The 21126-nt window shown below is 39.4% G+C and overlaps 1 protein-coding gene across 1 annotated transcript in view; it reads right to left on the bottom strand.

The window, feature by feature from the left end:
• The window catches only part of rngtt (RNA guanylyltransferase and 5'-phosphatase), a 117206-nt gene that overhangs the window by 75057 nt on the left and 21023 nt on the right, over nt 1-21126 (bottom strand). The window contains exons 9-10 of the mRNA XM_080883859.1: nt 5084-5219; nt 1848-1919 (exon numbers count right to left, since the gene is read on the bottom strand). Of these exons, the coding sequence (XP_080739985.1) occupies nt 1848-1919; nt 5084-5219 (208 nt within the window). The remainder of the gene's footprint in view (nt 1-1847; nt 1920-5083; nt 5220-21126) is intronic.

Genomic DNA, 21126 nt, shown 5'->3' with positions numbered 1-21126 from the left:
TAAGCCAATTATCTTGTCTACTTGTGCACCGAAAGCAAGATTATTTTAGCAGCATAAAAGATAATGAGGTCAATCAAAGTGTCAGCACATAGGCAGCGATGTCAACTGCAAACCTCCATGCTTTTATTTCAAAATAACAGCTTTCAACAAAAAAATAAATAAATAAATTAAAAAAATCAGAAAATTGGGGGGCACGTATGTAAATGCTGTTGTCTTGTCTGTTCCCCCACTGTGGGGGAGCTGACAGTGACTGACAAGCTGCAACAACTTTCAAGAAAGACAAAAAATATTTGTAATTATCTACAACAAGTGAAGTAAGAGAACTCCCTAGCCCTAGCTTAGGGTCATTTTCAGAGTGTAACCAGGCACAACTATTTTTCCAATCAAAGTTTTTTTTAAAACGTCAGTAAAACTTTTTACTGACTCCTTAGATGCCCTGAAATTACCCAACAAGGCGAGAGGGCACATTCTTCTCCTTAGACTCAAATCAAAAGCATCCCTCTATTAAGCTGCAACCCAACTTTAAATATAAGCAGGGGGTCACATTAGGTCATGAGCCAGGCTGGTGCTGTGTTCTCTCACTTGCTGCATTTCTACCTTCAATCTCAGAATAAAGCCTCAGTACCAAGGAGCAGCCCACCCCAGGTAATAGAGAAGGCCAGAAAGAATACAGTGCTCTACTGATAGCAGGGTGGGGAGTCATGGGGAGCTGCTAACCTCCACAACATCTCACACAGACGTTCCCCTCGCCACTGGAGCCCTCTATCGAGCCGCTTTCCTGTGTGATCCTCTGATCGATAGAGAAGGGGAGGCGACAGAGAAACATAATAGCGGAGGTAACCCCCTCACCAACTTCATCCCAAGGTATTCATCAAGTTCTTTTTAAAGAAGACAGCAGAGGGCTCCTAAGGGTAAACATGCAGGCTCGTTTGTATCTGTGACTATCTGCATGCCATTAGCAATATGCAGACATGTTAAAGGGATAAATTAAATTTAGAGTTCGAAAGAGTGCAAGTAGTTACCAGCCTCGCAGTGTTGTTCCCGGGCAGTTCACGAAAAAGGTCATAATAATTTAACAGGAGAAACATGCTGTTAGACATATAAAAGAACACACAGACGCACCAGGCACTTACTGCCACACTGAAGCAAATAATGGACTGCTCATCAGGTCAATCCCGCACAATGCATCGTACTGACAATGTTAAAGGTTAATATTTAATAACATTTGTCTAAGTGGTTATCAAAAACAGGTCAGTGTAGCTGGCAAAACCAATTTCAACTGAAAGCACAAGAGAGAAAAAAAATCACAAGGAAAAAACTTTGCTAATTAATATTCAATTATGGGTCAAAAGCAGTTCAGCCCCAGCTTTGTTGTTAAGGTCAGGCTTTAGTCATGACATGTTGCAGGGTCAAACGGAGCCACGCTTTCCCTTTAGCATGCAGAATGATGAAGCTCTGTCATCTCTATGCAAATACTGCAAAGCCTGGATCAACACTGCTCTGCTGCCTGCTGCATTATAGCACTGAAGGAACTCAACCACGAGTTTGAATTTTCAGGTATAAGGGATAAGCAAATCCTAAACCATGTCAGTGCTTCTTCACGTAATACAGTCCCCCGTTTGGATTATATACAGCCTGCTACCGACTAAGACCACAAAATAAGAAACCCTTTTTGCTGAACCTTAAATAAAGAGTAAAAAAAGCAGAGGGCAGAAGCAGCTGCAGGCGGACTGCAGCATTAATAGAATGCATACAATGTCCTTTTAGTTGATTCTACCTGACATCTTGACCTGGCACTTCTTCCGCAATAAAAACCATAAGAAAAGACGATACCTTCTCATACTCACATTGAATTTGATGATGTCATATATCAAATAGCGAGGCACGGGGTGACCGTTCACCTTGTCGATGATCATCTCCTGCAAGGAGTAAGACAAAGATTCGGTCAAGGGGGATGGACAAACGACAAAGGAAAGGGGAGAAGATGCAGAAAGTGGATAGAAAGTAAATGTTCTGAATTACGTGAGGTCTTAACATTACAGCATAATAAAAGAGGTTCCTGTTTGAAACCTGCTATGTAGAAAGTGTGGGAACTCTCTAGAGGATGTATGTTGAGAGAGGAAGATGCCTGTGGCGGTGCAAAAAGATAGCAAGCCAGGTGTGTGGTGTGTAAGTATGTGCACAAGGGTGTGTCTGTGTGGTCAAGGAGGACATGAAGCAGAAATAGCACTGCACATTTATTATGCAAGGCTGTCAGGTCGAGGTCAGGTGCAGTCATGACGGTTGACACTCATAAGAAACACGTGATTAGTTTTAAAAGATGTGCACAACAGTAACAGTGAAGATGACGTGGAAGTGGAACGTTTTACACTTTAGCTGATAAATATTTGAGACTGACTCACTACGTATAGAGAACTATATTTATCCCCTCGCCCCTCATAAAATATAGAGGCACCTAACTGTGCTCTAGTGATGTACCTGACAGATAAACGAGTAACAGGTAAGACATCACTCAAGGACACACAAATAAGCAAAATGAGTATTTTGGAGGCCGAAAGGCTCATATCAACAATACCAACAGTATGAAGTATGAAGCTTCTGTTACCGAGATCAGAAACTAACCTTTACTAGCTTCTTTTTTTCGTTGTTTTTTTTTTTTGGGGGGGGGGGGGGTCCTATAGCTATTCTTAGGGATGGGTACCGGTGTCCGGTGCCATAAACGGTAGTTTATCAAATCCGATGAAACACCTGGCGACGCATAGCGTTTTTTTTTAAAAGCCCAGAAATGCGCCGTATTTGATAGCTTGCTGCGAGACCTCACACCGAGCACATCTACTGCGGGTGGGTTGCCTGTTATGCAACATCCCCCAAAAACACGAAGAGGAGAGTCCTGGCCCCTAGCCCTGCCAGTGTAGCAGAAATGATGACGGATGATGATGCAGCAGCAGCCGTTCTTCTCTGCGTGAGTAGCTAAATGTTGTTCGGGTGTAATTTACGTTGAGTAGGCTAACCACGTTATTACATTAATGCATGTAAGGTGAACTAGCAAACATCATCATAGCTACATGCGGCTGTCTTCTTGTTTGATGGCAGATACTCCCTTCACCCTGGCCAAAAAGGCTAAAATGACCAAAGAAAAAGTGGAAAACAGTTAAACATGAGAGGTTTTTGGACAAAGTTTGTGTTTTTTCCATTGTTTAAGCACTGCTTCCAGCCAAGAATCATACCATATATGCCCCATAGCTGCAGAAAAGGCTAACATTGTTATCTTTTTACAAAAAACAGCTGAGCATGAGAGGTTTTTGGACCAATTTTGTGTTCTCTATTCTTTAAGCACCGGTTTGAGCACCGTTTGAGCACCGGCACCGTTTCAAAAGTACCGATTTGGCACCGGTATCGGATAAAACCTAAACGATACCCATCCCTAGCTATTCTGAAACCAATCAACTACTCCAATGACTGTAGGAGGAAAATTTTCTTATTTTTTCTTCTTCTACTGGTTCAAACATGACTGGTCAGTAGAGCCTGGACATCTACCATCCTTTGGTAACTTGATGGATATTCACTTCCAACCCTGCTGGCAGTAAAAGCGGTCTATGTGATGAGCTGAGCGAATTGCCCATTACTGGTATTTTACAAACGTGAGTGTTATTCTTGTCGCTTTATTGGCAAAAAGTGAGTATATCAAAACATTTCTTTTAACATTTATTTGACTTAAAAGAACCCAAAGGCAACAATTTCTTTACATTTCAACATTTAACAGCAGCCTTCAGTGCAATGGAAAATTGTTATAGACCTGTCATCTACCAGCTACTTTCCCAAGATGAGAAACTTCTGCTTGAGTACCTGCATCCTAATGACTACTTGAAGTGTGTTACAATAAAAACTCCCCCTGCTGGCTGACGTAATTTTACTTCACATCTCACAGGGCAAAGGACCAGACAACACAACTAAATTTCCACAGCTAGATTGGTGGAGAGGAGAAAAGGTGTGAATGCAAGGCATGCACAGCTCTGAAGGAGGATTTGGAGAGGAGAAATGATGTAATTCCAGGAGGCTGCTGCCATCATTATGGATCTGGTGCACTGAACCATGGCGCAGACAGACAGCAGCGGATGAATACATTAATGTGACCAAAGGAAACTGCCAGGAATTCAATCTACACTGTGCATTCATCCAAAATTGGAACCCAAGTTGATGTAAAGCTCATTAAAACTGTAACACAAAACAGCATGTAAAGACAAAGACCAGAGGCTCTGGGCTAAAGATGAAGAATATCAGACAACACGGCTGGGTTCTAAAGGGATCCTCATAAACTAAAAAATACAGCCTCTATCAGCTAAGAGCCAGAAGCATCAACAGATTAATAAACACGAGTCAAAACAAACCTTGCAGCAATCTAAACACACGGCCACACAGCTTCTTCAAAGGAACACTTAACACGCTGCAATTAGACATCCTGCCTGAGTGAGGAACTTAAATTCACCACATCAATCAGAAACTGTTAAGCTAAGAGGAAGCGCAAACCTGGTGTTTGCATAAACTCTCAAAACTTTGACGAAGCAAAGCCAGGAGCAACACATAAAGAATGAAAGGCAACTTATTTGTAATCTTCAGTATTTGAAAGACAAAAACAAAGTCTGGCTGGCTTTATAATCACTGATGACATGAACGTGCAAGCAGTTTCCTATGTTTTCATGATGACTCATACATGTGCACCTGCTGCAGTGGTGCAGCTTGGACCTGCGTGACACACGCTGCACAGACACGCCAGTGGAAGTCAGAGCCTGGCATTACAGTGGAAGGATAAGTCACCGACCCCTGCTGAGCACACAGCAGAGCGCAACAACAAAAACACAACGCAGAACAAAGACTGAAAACTGAAACATTTCATTAGTGCTTTCCCCAGGATGTGTGCAATTGGAGTCTGCTGTTTCAAACTGAAACGTGCTCACCTTTCGCACCAGGTTTGACAGCTGGTGTCAATTAGCCTTTTCTAATTTCGTAAAAAGACTACGCAGCAGGAGCAGGATGACAGCAAATTTGGAATTGGAGATGACGCTGGACAAGAAGCATAACTTACCCCATCCAACAGAGTATTTGATAGGTGGACACGTGGCTCTTTCCGGAAAGGAAACTCTAGATTTGATATGTGGAAGACGGCGTTGTCTCTGTCGATCATGTACACCTCGTTTTTTCCATTGATGAGCATCATGTACCTGTGGAAAAACAGGATGCATCATTAGCTAGTTGTAAGTACAAGTTAACAAGTTTTATTTGTGTTAATCGCTGTGATAGCAATGATTATAAGAAGAACCACTGAAACCCCAAACTCAAGTAGTTATAAAGAATATATTGGAAACTGTAACGCTGTCATAAATTCAATAAAATCCTGGCAATAAATCCTACATTTTTTTATATGCTATGAATCAAAAACACTGTTGGGGACTACTTGGTTGGGATCTTCATATATGAAGCTAATCCTCATCAGAACTACAAGTGGGAGCTTTGATTAGATTAGATTTCATTAGCAGTGATTAAACAGCCTCCCAGCCGTCACAAATGTCTAAATTAAATATTACAAAATCCTGGCTGGTGCACAAATTATGCGATATCAGTTGTTTTCTAACTATGGTATGTTTTCTGTATGTGTTAAAAAAGCCCAACTAGGGATGGTCATCACAAACTAGCTTAAGTTTAGTACTGTGTAGCTTTTATCTTTTAACATATCCATACATCCATAAATCCGTACATCTCCAACATACCCCCCCCAAAAAAACATTATATTTATACGTGTCTCCCATCAATTTTAAACCCAAGCAGTTGAATGATTTTTTTTTTTTTTTTTTTTTTTTTAAGAATAATGATTTCCTTGTTTCCATTATACAAAAGGGGGGATTTAAATTGCAACAAAGACAACAGCTTCAACCCCAAAAAAGCAAAGCACTGGCCTCACCTATTGGCTGAATCTTTACTACTAAAATGGTAAAGAGTGTGTGTGTGTGTGTGTGTGTGTGTGTGTGTGTGTGTGTGTGTGTGTGTGTGTGTGTGTGTGTGTGTGTGTGTGTGTGTGTGTGTTCGACCCTGTCGATCAAGAGCTCCTTCACAACACATTCACTGAACAGGAACAGAATAGATTAGAAAAACAGCATCTCAGCATAACTGTTTCAAAATGTACATGTTTTCCATTTCACTCAAAGTATGTTTAATTGTTTCTTTGGGGTAAACTATTATAGCCTTTGTGCCACTTTATTAAAATGTTTTGTATTGCTTGTTTTCATGTAATTTCTCCAGACAAGCAAAGAGGCCTATAATTTTCTTTCATTAGCTTATTTGGATGATTAAGTATGGTAATAATAATAATAATAATAATACTTTAAAGCTTAATTGTTGTAGGCAAAGAGAAACAACACAGAGTCTGTGTATGCCTCCAATGTGCAAATGAGCTGTGTTCAATTGAAAAAGCAAAACAAAAACAAACAAAGAAAAAAAACCATAGGTAAAGGTGCAAGAGCTTTTAATCGTGTCTGAAAAAGGAAAGATCACCAAACAGATGCTTAATTACCAAAGCACCCATTTTTCCTTTTATCTAGCTGCAGTTAACGAGAACTGCAAACTAAAAGCTGTGATCAGTGTGGCTGAAACTGAACAGACACATAAAAGCTTGCTTATTTTACTTCTAAAAATAATTAAAGGTGGCTGATACTACAACTTGTTTTCTTTTTACAAAAAGCATCTTAATAAAATTTTTACTCGATGGTAAACCAATTATGTTTCTTATTACAGAAGTCCCTTAGCATCTTCCACTAGCACAAAAACACTTTGTTAGCACAGAGTAATAACCTATCTTCAAACTGCATACATCACCAGTGGCCCATGCTCAGCTAATCCACAGCACGCCTTTGCAGGTGAGATAAAGAGGCACAAAACAACATTTCTACAGTCTGTTTTCCTCAAGCTAAACCTTTGCAGCAATAAAGCAACGTAACATACCTTGTGTGATTTCATGCTGTTGTCTCTACAGTATATATTTATTACTGTTACCATTTTAAAGGTTTTTTGTTTTGTTTTGTTCAAAGAAAACCAACATGGTCAGTCTGGGGTCACACATTGTTTGTGTTATTGGATTAAATGGTATTACACTGCAAGGGATTCGCTGGTATTTTGTCCATCATAATCTTTATTTTTTCTGCTTTGGGATTCTTCAAAAGTAATATTAAGTAAAAGCAAAACAGAAAGTGAAACGACAATCCACTGCTGGAAAATTACTTTTCCACCCTTGAGTAGGCCAATCTGGGAGATTCAAAACTTGAGAGCAGCGACTGTTGGACTGTTAAAAGCTGTTAAAACAGGCCAGCTTTCAAACATGGGTCATGATATGAGCATGTGGCTGGTATTAGTTTGACTCATAAGGTGTGCCGCACTGCCAGCGCATGAAGGATAAGACCCCTTTTAGATTTTTATCACCCTTATTTCTCCATCTGCACCACTACAAGGATGGGGTGGGGGTATCTTTGAATAACCAAAGTAAACACTACAGGTGAGCTGAGATGTTCTTCTCTCAGGCATTTTCTTTAGAGGCGTGGGGGTTACAAATTAACTGGATATGGGTTCCCACCACATGCATGTTAATCTATTATTTTGTAGACACTCCATCTGGAAAATAAGTCATCCAAATTATTTGGAACCCAGTTATAATTTAAGGATCCATCCTTCTGCTGGTGCTGTCTAATTTAGAAAAACTGACCTAATGTATTTCATTTAATGAGACGTTTTCTTCTTATTGGGGCTAAATTGAACTGTGCCAGATGAATTTTGTGCATCGGGCCAGGTTGCTTTATCATCTTTTCATTAAGATACATAAAACTGAGGTCGAACAATATTCGAAAATACTGAGCCTTGAGCCGTTCCTCATTTCTTTTCATTTTAAAAGGAAAATGAGAAACAGGTGCAAGGATCTATCAAAATGTGCAGCAAATAAGGCAAAAACTTTTTTTCGAACAATTCTAACAAGCTTGAAAGTCAATATGAAAGTATGACTATCTTATATAAGTATATAAGCTTTCTTATATACTTTTTTAAGCAGTGTTCAGGAATAGTTCTTCATGCATTTAACACTCTTCTTTGGATGATGGCTGTTTGTTCTCTGTCAAAATGATTTTAACAATGTTGAGGTCTGGGCTCTGAGGAGGCCAATCCATGACTCGACTTAACTCAGTTTTTAGGGTTTTCTATTAGATAGTAGCACCTTTACCAGGACACACTACACCCACTGTCAGAATATGCCAAGTTTTCAGCTAATACATACACTTCTTTTACTGTCAAACTCCATTACCTTTGATAGTTTTCAATTATTTGAATACAAAATGCTAACAAATGATGTGTTTTGGGGTGCTAGTTTTAAAGATATTATACATATTACAATATTATATAGATATAAAATACATACATTTCAGTACCAAATAATACCTGAAGAATACCCAGAGAGGCACAGTTGTGTTTGCTGCTTTATCAATAAACACAATGAGCTGGCAAATAATTAAAAGCAGTTTCGAAACAGGGACATTAAACAGACTTAAATCCTTGATCTTCCCTTCTGTTGGTTCCCCAAAAATGAGCTAAAAAAAAGATGGGCCACACCCAAAAACACAGACACCATTGTTGCCTTTGTGTTTCCTCCAGAACAGTCTCCAAGTATAACAGCAGGTGTGAGCATTCAGCATTGTTTTTACCCAACTGCTTTGATTAGATTTTCCATGTCAAATAGATCTTTATTAGGCTCTCTTTGTTGTCTTTTTTTTTTTTACTTAAAGAACAATATGTACAGAATGACAAAACCCAGAAACTCAACCATAGTTGACAAGTCCCATTAATGTCACTCAACTTATTTTTGTTGTTTAACTTAACATCCATCCATATGCGTGACATTATTCTGTTTAATGGTTGATTAGTTAAGAGTCAAGTAGGCTTGTCTTTGTTAATTCCACTGAGAGAGAGAATCTGGTGGCTTCATTACACACCTCTTATGAACTCAATTACACTCTGCAGTCTGCTGGCTGCTCTTTAAAACAAAATACCAAGTGCTGAATAAAGCAGAACTAATATGTCGTAATGAGCAACTAAAGCCCTGCTGTATTTGGAAAGGTTAAGTATCCTAATCAATGCGAGTAAAAACTGCAGCAAATTATCTTGTATTTCAAACCAGAAGAAAATTGGTAGAAGACTTTCATGTGATACCAACTTACAGCTAGTACACACACTGAAGGGATTTACGCATTGTCGGAAAGCCAATTTGGATGACAGAGATGAATTTGAGATTAATGACTTCCCAAAGGACAAAGACACAAATTTCTCATACCTGCTGTGACTCTCCACGATTATAAACAACAGGATTAGACCTAATAAATATGCCACCAACACCAGCTGGTTCAAATAGGGAAACTTGTCAAGATGCCAAGAGTGAGGGTGTGTGGAAGTTTACACCAGCAACAGTGATGTGCGTTACACAAGTAATGTGCCAATGCCATTTACCCTGCTGACTCTCAAAGGAGATGTCTGGCCCAGGACCTCCAACACGGACCGCACCAAAGTATATCTGGTGAAATATAATGATATATGAGCGTCTTTATGTATGGTCTTGTTTTATTTTGGTCATCAGCCAATGTACTAGTTAATAATTCCCTAGCTAGCCTTAGCCCCTCTCATCCCTAAAGCCTTAATCTTCATTGCAGACATGGATACACACACAGACATCTGGGGAGCTGCTAGCCAAATAGTCATTCTGGTCATATTTATTTAAAATCTGCTTAAAGTCCAGCAGCTGGGGCACATCTGTAATAGATGTATTATAATGCAAGATGACTGCCCCTCCCTGAACCTGGTTCTATTGGAGTTTTATTCCTGTTAAAAGGGGGTTCGTCCTTCCCACTGTCGCGAAATACTTGCTCACAGGGGGTGTTGTCTGATTGTTGGGGTTTTATTGTATTACTGTAGGGTCTTTAGCTTACAATTTAAAGTGCCTTGAGGTGACTGTTGCTGTGATTTGGTGCCAGATAAGTAAAATTGGATTCAATCAATTTAATTGTCAGATGAATCCCTGAAGTATGTCTTAAAAGCAGGTTGACAGGAAACACGTGGAGATCATAGGTATCATTCAGCTGCCTCTCCACTCTTGGGGTCAGATGGACTTCACAGTCACCATACTGGGCCACAGTATGGTGAAGCAGTGGATGGTCTGATATCCTCGTGTCGGTGTTGTTCCCACATCATCACAATAAATGTTGTTCCAGGTTCAACATTGTAAGTGACCTATCACATTGTTGTGACATTCCCCTTTTGTGCCTTTAAAAAAATCGACTTCACTTGCGAGAAGAGAAACTGCTTCTGTCCGCCGATCTAGGAACTTGAATTCTTTGCATTTCAGGATGCTTTCCTTTAACAGTAAGCATTATAAATATTGTCCTTACAGAGGCGGTTTCTCTTCTCGCAAGTGAAGTCAATTTTTTCAAGGCGTTTGTTTGGGGGTTTTTTTGAGGTCACGGATGACGTCAGCAGAAGGTGGTTGGTCACTTGCAATGTTGAAACTGGAACAACATTATTTATGATGACGAGGGAACAACACTAACACGAGGATATCAGATCGTCCGTGAAGCAGTAGTCCTCATGCTCTAGAGGTCTGATGTAAATAGTAGTGCCACTCTAAGTACTCAAAGTACTTAGACAGTGTAAGTACCTGAGTTGAAGGCAAGTGGATTTTTTTTTTAGTAGGTTCTTGAAGGCATTTTATCTCTCATATAAGAGGCGTCCATATCCACTTTCAAGACCCTAAAAAGAAGTGCAGTTGCCTTCAACTAAAGTGCTTAAGACTACCATGACCTGCATAACTGACAACCTGCCCAGACACACTAACCAGAACTACCTGCAGCTGAAGCTCTGGTTCACGTGACTCTGCGCAAAGTTTTCTAAGGGTGTAGAGCAGAATGTCGACTACCATTGTTTACTCCCATCCAAGAAGGTGGAGCTGACTTCTGACTGCAGGAGTCCCTGAGGGGTCATTATGATTATTTGTCACAATATGAGCCCACTCATATTTCCAGAAGACCACTTTTTACATGACAAGATAATCTTTCAACAAAGCGTGGGTTCCCTATTGCGCAGACACCTGCGTCTCATTAAATACATTAAATTATTATCCATGACATGATAGAAACAAGTAAAAAATAATCCTTTTCAAATATTGTAGAGAACCAGGATTTTATTAAAATAAATCAAATGGTTTCTAATGCACAGACAGGACACTTTCTGTCCTGTTTGTGGCACATTAGTATATGTGACCGTTGTTTTTCTTGTGACATTACCAATAAGTTTGATGTGTCACATGGCCCTCTTCCTATTGAAAAAACAAAAGTTGTATCCAAGATGGCCGACTTCTAAATGGCCACCATGGTCACCACCCATCTTGAGGAGTTTGCCCCCTCACATATACTAATGTGCCACAAACAGGACTTTAATATCACCAACCATTCCCATGTTATTACGGTGTATCCATATAAATGGCCCACCCTGTACAACTTATGGAATACGCTGGTCAAGAAAAGTGGCCGTCATAAGATGGTGTTATGTGTAGAGTATGACCACACACACACACACACACACACACACACACACACACACACACACACACACACACCTCCCTGACAGGAGAAAGCGTAAAAACACACTAATCCTGAGATATAAAGCAGGTGGAGACACGTCCTGTGGATACTGCAGGGGGATGGAAAAAAGAAAAGAAATGTTGGTGGAGAAGGGAAAAAAAAAAATGGTGAGTGGGCCAGCACTTACATTTTTTGGGTGGGAGAGGATTGACTCCATCCTCAGTGGAGCTGAGGATGGAGCAGGGTAAGAAAGGGAACAGGAAATGCCTGTGTTGCCTAGTTTAGGCAAAATGATAACTCCTGCAGATAGAAAGATATACTTGTGTGCAGGGCTAATATCTTTTATCTCAGAAAAGGAACAATGGCTAAAAAGATCAAACAGAAACGCTGAGTGTCACAACAGAGAAGATCTGTCAACCAGTGGGGACACAACAGGTCTGCACAGAGCAGAAGAAGTTCCCCCGCTGTCTAATTAGCCAACTAGCCACGGCTGTCAAGTACGTTCAGAGGAAAGTAGAGACCATTAGTTCTGTGTAACTCCCAGTGGTCCTCCTCCTCATCACAGTCACACCTTCATACCAATACCATTCCTCCCCTCCTTCCTTCTATTAAATTATGTTGACAGCAGATACTTTATTCTGTTCTTATGGACAACAGGAAATTGTGAAATATAATATGCTCATTTATTCAGACAAGTGGATGCTTCTGCCCACCTCCTCGGCTCTCTGGGTGCTTCGCATGTTATGCGCATTCCCGAGTCACATCCCCCAAACTCTTTGGCCCTAATGAGGCACAGACGGTCATTGTATCGGCTCTGCAAGTCTACAAGGCATGACTGACAGCAGCTGATTTCCAGAGGAGGGTTTAGATCAGATCCAACAGCTTTGCACATCATTAGTGATGCGTCAAGGGGCTGCTCAAGGGACGGTGCTTTCTTTTTCCCCCCATAGGGAGGGCGGGGTGATTTCTCATTTTAGACGGAAGCACAAAAAAAGAAAAAGTGGGCAAAACAAATGGATGTACATATTGTATTTGTTTGCTTGATGCAGTACTCATGTGACTCAAAATACTATTTAAATACTTACAAATTTAAGCTTTTATAAAGAGGCTTACATATGCAGCCAAAGGCAACTAATCCTTTATTGTTGCCCACTACTTGGGCAAGGATTAAGGAACCCAGTACTATGGGTTCAAAAACTACACACACTATAATTGTATAGACAATGTTAACTGTGCTCAATTTTGACAGGTTTTTTTTGACTGGTTAAACATTTTTTGGGGATGCATTTAATTGACTAGGAGACTAGTGAATTAAATGTGAGGAGCAGCCCTAATTTAAAGCTTACTGAACACCAGTAAGAATAAATTCCTGTAATGTAAACAACAAGTTCCCTGTTGAAACAAAATTTCAATAACTTACAAGACAGAATTTTGGTGCAGTCTATTATCATCATTAGCATCACAGACACTAGGCTAGTACACGCCCTTGCTACAGTGTTGTTTGGCCTGTTTTTGCTGTTGGTTATGAAATGAAGGGTGTAGAAACGAAAGAGTAAAATCAGCTAATTGACCGGTAGTTGTAGAACACATGATGACCTTATTATATATCATGTAAAAGTCAGCTTCTGTTAATATAAATGAGATGTTTCTGTGAAATTAAAACGATACAATGCAGCTTGCTGTGCTGTCCACAAAAGGCAAAAAACCACAACAAACAAAGACCCCACCCCCAATTTTAGCCATTTGTGAGGTGGTTGCCTGGAAATCTGATGGCACCTTAATACCTAATACATTACTGAAGTTTTGTGGATATCAATCTGATTTAAATACTCTGATATAGATAATCATTTTCACATTTTAATCCCATTTGGCAGCTGAACTCTTGACTGTGTGGGCCCCACAGGAGGCACACAGATACACACACTTAAAGATTTTGTGTGTTATAGTAAGAAATAAGAAATTAACTAAATAACAAACAGAAACTATAAAACACAAACACACATATGCATTTGTAATTATTTATTAAGCATACTGAATTAATGAATAAATGTTTTATCTTTGTGTTATTTTATTTTGTTATATAAAACACTGGCAGTCTTACGGAGAAAACCAAAGAGCCAAAAAAAAAAAAAATGGGAAAGATGGCACTGAAGTCTTTTTCACTGACATTATTTCATCTGGGATGTAAAAGAAAAACACTGGATTGGTGTCCTCTCTTTAAATAAATCACTGGAGTGGTAATCAGGGATGAAACAGGACTTTAAAGAGACAATTAAAAAAGTCCAAAACTTTCTCAAGTCCAGTTTCTTTGAGTCCAAATTGAGCAACATTGTTTGTTTAAATGCCTAAGAACATAATTGGCTCTCTCCCTTCTCTTTGCCCTTCATCTCTGGGGCACAAACCAATCTAGCCCTGACAGAAGGCTGTATAAGAAGAGGTGAAAAAACCCCAACTCACTTTATGTCTCCCCTCTTGGCAAATCCACTAATTTTGCTGTCTTTCCAAAGCCCATTAGAAGCCACCTCCCTTGGCAGATTGCAGGCAAGTGACAAGTTTGTTTTTTGTCTTGTTTTTTTCCCCCTCACTGTATGACTGGTTGCATCGAGAAAAGCTATATAATATTTTTAGGTGAGTGGGGAAGCGTCAGTACTTTGTCACCGTCACGCATGTTATCATGGTACTGAGTGAGGTAGTTTAACTGTCACAGATGTTGATGCGTTGCCCTGTAGTCATGAGAAGAGACTGCCAGAAACACCGATTTGATCCTGACAGCAACTCTGTTAGACCATTACAGGCTGCTGAAAATTAACATTCTTCCTCACTTAACCTTTTCCTGTAAAAAAAAAATATACTTGCATGTGATATTTAAAAAAAAAGAAATTACTCATTTAAAAGTAAAAATTGCTTTCATTAGAATTGGAAACTTTTTTTATCCTCACCAGGGTAACAAAGGGATTAAGAATATGTAAAACTAAAGTGAGGACCCCTAGCAATATGCAAAGAGAAAAATCTTTCACGGCCACCTTGGAGAGACAAATTTCCTATTAAAAGTCCATTTCAGGCCTTAAAAATGCCACTGGAAAGAAAGTGGGACATTTAATAAGAAATGCTCTGCACATTTCATGTAATCCATCAAGAGAATGACAATTTAAGATCACGCCCTACCACTGCCATCTTAATGAAAACCCACCAACTCGACAATCTTCCATCATCTTAGACTGCAAGTCCTGCTGTTGCTTATGTATACTTTTTTTTATCCTTTGAGAAATTTTAGAATTAGACCCCAGCAGCACATCGAACAAATGACCACAAATCTATTGGTGTTAGTTTTGAGAAGGGCAAACCTTCGCCCCTGGCAGAAACATCTGGAATTCAACATGTAGGGCAGACCTTCCCAAAGTGTGGGGCCCGGCCCCTAGGGGGGGCGCAGAGCCATTGAAAAGGGAAAAAAGCAAAAACAACGCTTGGACACTGCTAGCGTAATGGACTGGTGTTTGATGGGGCTCCCACACACACGCAAAGCATGAGATGAAGCATAGCTGAATATGTTTCCAAACTAGGGCTGTTCGATATATAACGATATATATCGGATGAAGATATAAAAACATCTATCGTTTCATTTTACGCTATCGTTTGTTTCGTGGTGTCACAAAATAAACTGTTTACGGCAATATTTTTTCATCGTTTTGATGGTCACTGTAGTGGCTATATTAATTTCTTAAAGTTCTCTCTTTCTCTTATATTTAATATAACCACACTACGGACGGACAAGTACCTGTTTGTATGCGTTGTCGTTAACAACAATGACGGTAAAACCAACGCGTGTCCGCTTGTTTATTTTCCACATAAACCTTTCACAATAAAAGCTGAATCACGTGAAAGAGTATGCAGTGTTTACGGATGAGAATTTAAAAAGAGCCGCCAGGTGCTAAGAAATAAACCTTAGACTCAAACGTTAGAACAGGCTTTTCCCCGCAGCACGCCGTGTAATAAACACTCACACAAAAAAAAAAACCAAAAAAAAAAAAAAAACGGCGGCTGTTACAACTTGTGTCTAAAAATGTGTAGTTTCATGCATCGGTTAAAACACTGGACTCCAGGTATACGGCGCCCAGCTGGAAACACTTCAGGCAAGTTGAGCTGCCCGAGATTCACAGAATTTACAGAAAATGTTACATTTTTGTGATTTATATCGTTATCGGGACGATAGAGGTCTTATATCGGTATATGAGATTTTGGTCATATCGCACAGCCCTATTCCAAACCAACTTCATTCTAAGCCAAAGACTAGAAAATATGGTGAAGCATATCTTCCCTCTGGCTTCACCTGCACAAGTGCCGAGGTAGGTCTCCCCTGCATAATTGGTTTTCCCTTCGTCGGGAGCAGCGCTGGGCTCTCCAAATCACGGACAAACAGTATCACACATTCTTGATTTTTAGTTCACAAACACTTCTTGTAATGACTAACTACTCATGACATTTTGGAGATGTTAGCTCTTTATACAGTAAAGTTAACACGGGATACAAATAATATCAGGCTGATCCTGCCACAATTTGTTCCCCCGGTTCAAATCCCGGACAAACAGTATCCCACAGCTGTTTATGTTTTTAAACCAATTTCCACAGAGAGGCATTTTTTGAAAAATGTATTGATATCAATGTTGAATATTATTACACAGGAAAAAAAAACAACTACACGTAAAATAATTACACCGTGACGCCTCTGCCTTTCTAAATAAAATGACAGTAAGTGTGTGTGTGTGTTTGTAAGCATGTAAAACCTGAAGATAGAGACAAAATACTGTCACTGTTAATCTGAATATCTGCCATTCTGCAATTCATCTCATGTAAACAATAACGTGGTGCACAGTGTGACGTGAAAAAAGGCACATACCTCTGACGTTGCGAGACGAACTCTGTATTCCTCGTCCACACGTAAACGGAAAAAAGGAGTTTTAAAAAATCTCAGTTTCCGGTGATTCGAAACGCCGTTTACATGTGGACGAAAGGTCCAAACGCATAGAAACAGCTGCGTTTTCAAAATACCCGTGTTGGTGTGGACGTAGTGTAAAGGAGTTAGTAGTTCATTTTCTTACTACCTGTAATTTATTGCAGATTACTTGTATTTACTTAATTGTTTACTAAATGTTTGAGGTGTGAAATAAACCGCATTGGAGCAAAATATGGGTGTGTGTGGTTGGAGGGTGTGTTTGTGCGTGCGTGCGTGCGGGTGGGGGACGCGAACATTTTTCTTGTCAAACAAAGGGGGGCCTAGTAAAAAAAGTTTGAGAACCACTGATGTAGGGGGTGCTGAGGACCAAAATGACCGGAGGGATTTCATACTAGTGATGTCACAGTATCAGAAATTTAGTAGTTAGTACCAATACCAGTAGAAATACATGCGTTTTTGACACCTAGTTAATTACTTACAATTATCATCCAACATAATGCAAAATTGCATATTTAATTGTTGCAAATGAATGTGTCAACAGCAAAGCAGTTCCATAATTTACTTTGCCTTTTGTACTAACGAGTCAAAGCAAAGCTACAAGTGTGTTGCATGGAAGTCAGAATTTCCAGGTTTCCGAGTCGGAATTCAATAGTTATCAGAATCAGAATACTTTATTAATCCCGAAGGAAATTAGTTATATCACCTCAAATCAGTGAAACAAATCTAGCTTCTCCAATTTTGCTACTGGAACGTGTTTAAATCGGGAGTGATGTCATTCCCAGCTCCAACATTTGACTTTTCCCCGTTTCAGTTCAATCTTATCCTTATAACACCGAAACAAAAAAACAGTTTAGGTACTATTTTGTAAGGTGAACAACAGGAGTGGGTAAAAAATGAAACAAAAAAAAATATACACTATTGTATCACTACACTTTGTTTGACAGTATTATATCAATACAAGGACACCACACATTAATATTTTGTTAAATACAATTATCTGCCACCACCACTCTGGGGTGAAGCCTTCTGAGGTAAATGGACCAAAGCATAGTGCAGCAGGTGCACTAGCTGCCATCTTCCATTTGTATTTTTTCCTGTGCTTGTGGACCTCCTTCTGCATCTTCTCCTTTTTTAGCATGTAACGGCAGACTAGATCCTTTTGTATGCTCCCTTCAGTTCCTGAAGAATTGCCATCTGGGTGCATATGCTGCCCACAACAACTACAGTACCAATAAATAAATAAAAAAGCTTATACAGTTGCATTTGAAAATTTTGGGAATTGAATGTTAATGTAAGAATCACCGCGGGACACATCCCCATTTCATACTGATGATCACCAAGGCAGGTACCACTGATCTTACAGCACATCATGGCAATTATATGACAAACAGATTAATGCTGTGTTACACTTGAAGTGGACAGCCAAAAATTTGAGATGCCAGTTGGAATTTTCAGCTGGAGTGCTCCCACATGAGTCAGATTTGCCACTCGATTGTTGGACAAGTCACAACAATCCCAGCTTTGCAATGTAAGAGTGGGATTGTTGGAATTGTAGAACTTGTAATCTGTACTCCCACTGTTGTGTATTTGTGACCACTACAACAATGATCCTCTACTCTAAATGGAACAACTGAATGACTACACCTTACTGGAGGCAAAGCTAGGTTTTCTGACTACTGCTACTGGAACAATATTGACTCAAGCATGGTAAAGAAATACAACAGACTCCAAGAACCAGCAAAGGAAGAATAAAACATTTTCATCACTGTCATGTCTACATTAAAACTTTGCAACTTCCTTTAACTGTTCATTAGATTATTCACACATTCAACTCTTCGTCAACAAGAAGCAAAACATTTAGCTCACTGCACTTGTGCAGAGAGAGGGGAAAGAAGCCAATAAACATTTACTTGTTTTTTGCCACATTTATTTTGAAGCCAGACTTGTCACACCAATTAAATTCATCAAGGACTAAGCCATGGCCCTGCTCTGCACCCTCTAGAAGACTCACAATCACAGTCCACTAATATTGTCCAGTCCAACCTACAGTCCAGATTCAATGAAGATCTACACTGTTGGAATTTAATAACACTGCTTTAATAAAAAGAAGAAGAAAAATCTATTTCTCACCAAACCGCCTCTCATCATCACTTCTTTTGTGTAAATTCAATTTCACACACAAAAGATAAACTTGTATGACACACATGGCTATTTACTGGATAAATTAAAAAGCACGGGCACTAATAAGGAAACATGATTTTCGATTGCTTTCATCCATCCCTTGGCTTTGGAGAATAAAGTAACATCAGAAGAGGCTGTTCCTCGCAAAGAGAACAAAAGCCTCTCTTTTCCAAGCGCAACTTTATTACTTGTATGTAGACCAAAGCGAAGACTGCGTTGTGAATATCCACAATGCTGCATGATCCTTTTACAAAAAACCCCATTGCTTTTGTCAGACGTACTGCATGCACCGTGTGTCAAAAAGACAACAATGATAAATAAAGAGAACTGCTGAAAAAGCACGAGAACCGCAAACAGCAGGCTGACGCTATGCTGACAACAAAGACCATCAAAGTCTACCATATCAAACCTTTTGCTGTGTAAATATGCTGTGGTTTGCATTCTGATGTTGTTCGCACACATGCGCATGCAAAACACGCACACACAAAGCAGGATGTGAATAAGAAATATGTATGTCTGTAGCCGAGTGTCAACAAGTTTCAAGAACTTGCAGGTATTCTAAAAGAAGCCAGAAAACATTTTTATTTATATATTAACATAAGATGGGGCACATTGTTTACCACAACTCAAGAAATAGACATTAATTCATATGGCTGAAAAGTGACAACATTTTTATATCATACTTCTACACGAAACATCTCCAAGCTTCCTCTTTTACATGATGCCCCAATTGTTTGGAAAGCAGTCGCAGCGAAAAAACAGTAACTGAAAGGGAGCTGAATGTATTAGTCCAGGGGTGTCAAACTCAAATACACAGTGGGCCAAAATTCAAAACTGGAACAAAGTCGCGGGCTAACATTAATATTTATTGAAAAAAAAAAAAAATCTTCCTCCAGATATAAGAATGAATCTTTTCTTATGGACTCAAACAAGTTTTGCTGGAAAACTGAATATGGAACAAGCAAAGCTTAATACTAAACAATATATATATTAGCTGTATAATACCAGTAGGCCAGCTCTAATAGTAATTTGGTATGGCTTCGCGGGCCAAATGTAATTAGGCTGCGGGCCAGAGTTTGACACCTATGTATTAGGACAACCCAAACATGACAGTTGGACCTCCAGCACTCCAATTATACTAGGAGAGTTTAAGAAAGAGTTGACTGAGGTTAGAGGAAGTATGAAATCAAGACCAGATAAAGTGACTGGATCACACCAATTGAATTAGTCATCCCATTACAGCTAGGATTTAGAAATCACTTTCACTTCTAATCTAGCAAAGCACTGTCTGAATACAGCGTTGTATCACAGGAGGCTGTAACACAGCCCAAGCCAATATATGCTTTACCAAGACAGCAAGCTGCTGTTGCTCACCTCAACCTCAAACACACTATAGTTGAAGCTAAAGGTGTTATCTTGTATTTTTCCTTTTGTCAACAAACGCCATGAAAGACCAAAGTTATATGTGTCTGTGAATACTTTGTGACTTTCCTGTGACCTCAGTCAGAAGAATGTGTCTTGATCCTACTAGGGTAGAATCTGTTCCAACAGTCTACTATCTTTTTAACTAGGTCAAAACAAGCAAGCAAGCCACCCAAAGGATCTAAAAGAAGCAGTCAGCTGGATTATCTGCAGACTCTAAATGAACAAACAGCTCAGGAAAGTCGACGCTGTTAAAAATAAATCAATAAATAAATCAGGTGGTGTTGGAAATAAACTAGCAGAAGAATTTACTTTGTTTACCAACCCACTGGCCTAGAAATTTGCCATACATGGGATTAGAGCCCTCCACACTCACCCTGTGTTCCACAGTACTTACATCAACCATACAAAGCCAGATTCTGCAGTAAGACCACAGCACCGTCTGTGTAAAACTATCAACTCTAGATCACTGTGGTCACTGCTGTTTTCAGTATTTCTCAGACAAGAGTGAGCCATTTAGAACCACATGCACATGCAGATTAAGACATAATCAATTATGACAGTAACACATTATTAAAAAGGGCAAGCAATAGCAAAGTCAACCCTTAGATACTGTTCGGGTCAAATCTAACCAGTTTTGACATGCGACAGCAGTAAAAATGCCCTAAATTCATTATTTTGAAGTTAGCCAGAAAAAGTAGCCACAACATGTAACAATAAAAATTATTCTGAGTTAAATGAGGTTAAACACATGGGAATGCCATACATGCAAGCATTCCTCCCACTACTAATAGTGCAAATAGAATTAAATCATTATGGCTGGTTTTCATGTTTTTCCTCCCAAAACGAGTGTTGTAAGACATAAAAATACACTTTCCATTAATCATCTATTTATTAAATGTCATACATTCTAAATTC

Source organism: Rhamphochromis sp. 'chilingali' (genome assembly GCF_963969265.1).
Source record: "Rhamphochromis sp. 'chilingali' genome assembly, chromosome: 5".
NCBI lineage: Eukaryota > Metazoa > Chordata > Actinopteri > Cichliformes > Cichlidae > Rhamphochromis > Rhamphochromis sp. 'chilingali'.
This window is presented reverse-complemented; position numbering and strand designations above follow the sequence as displayed.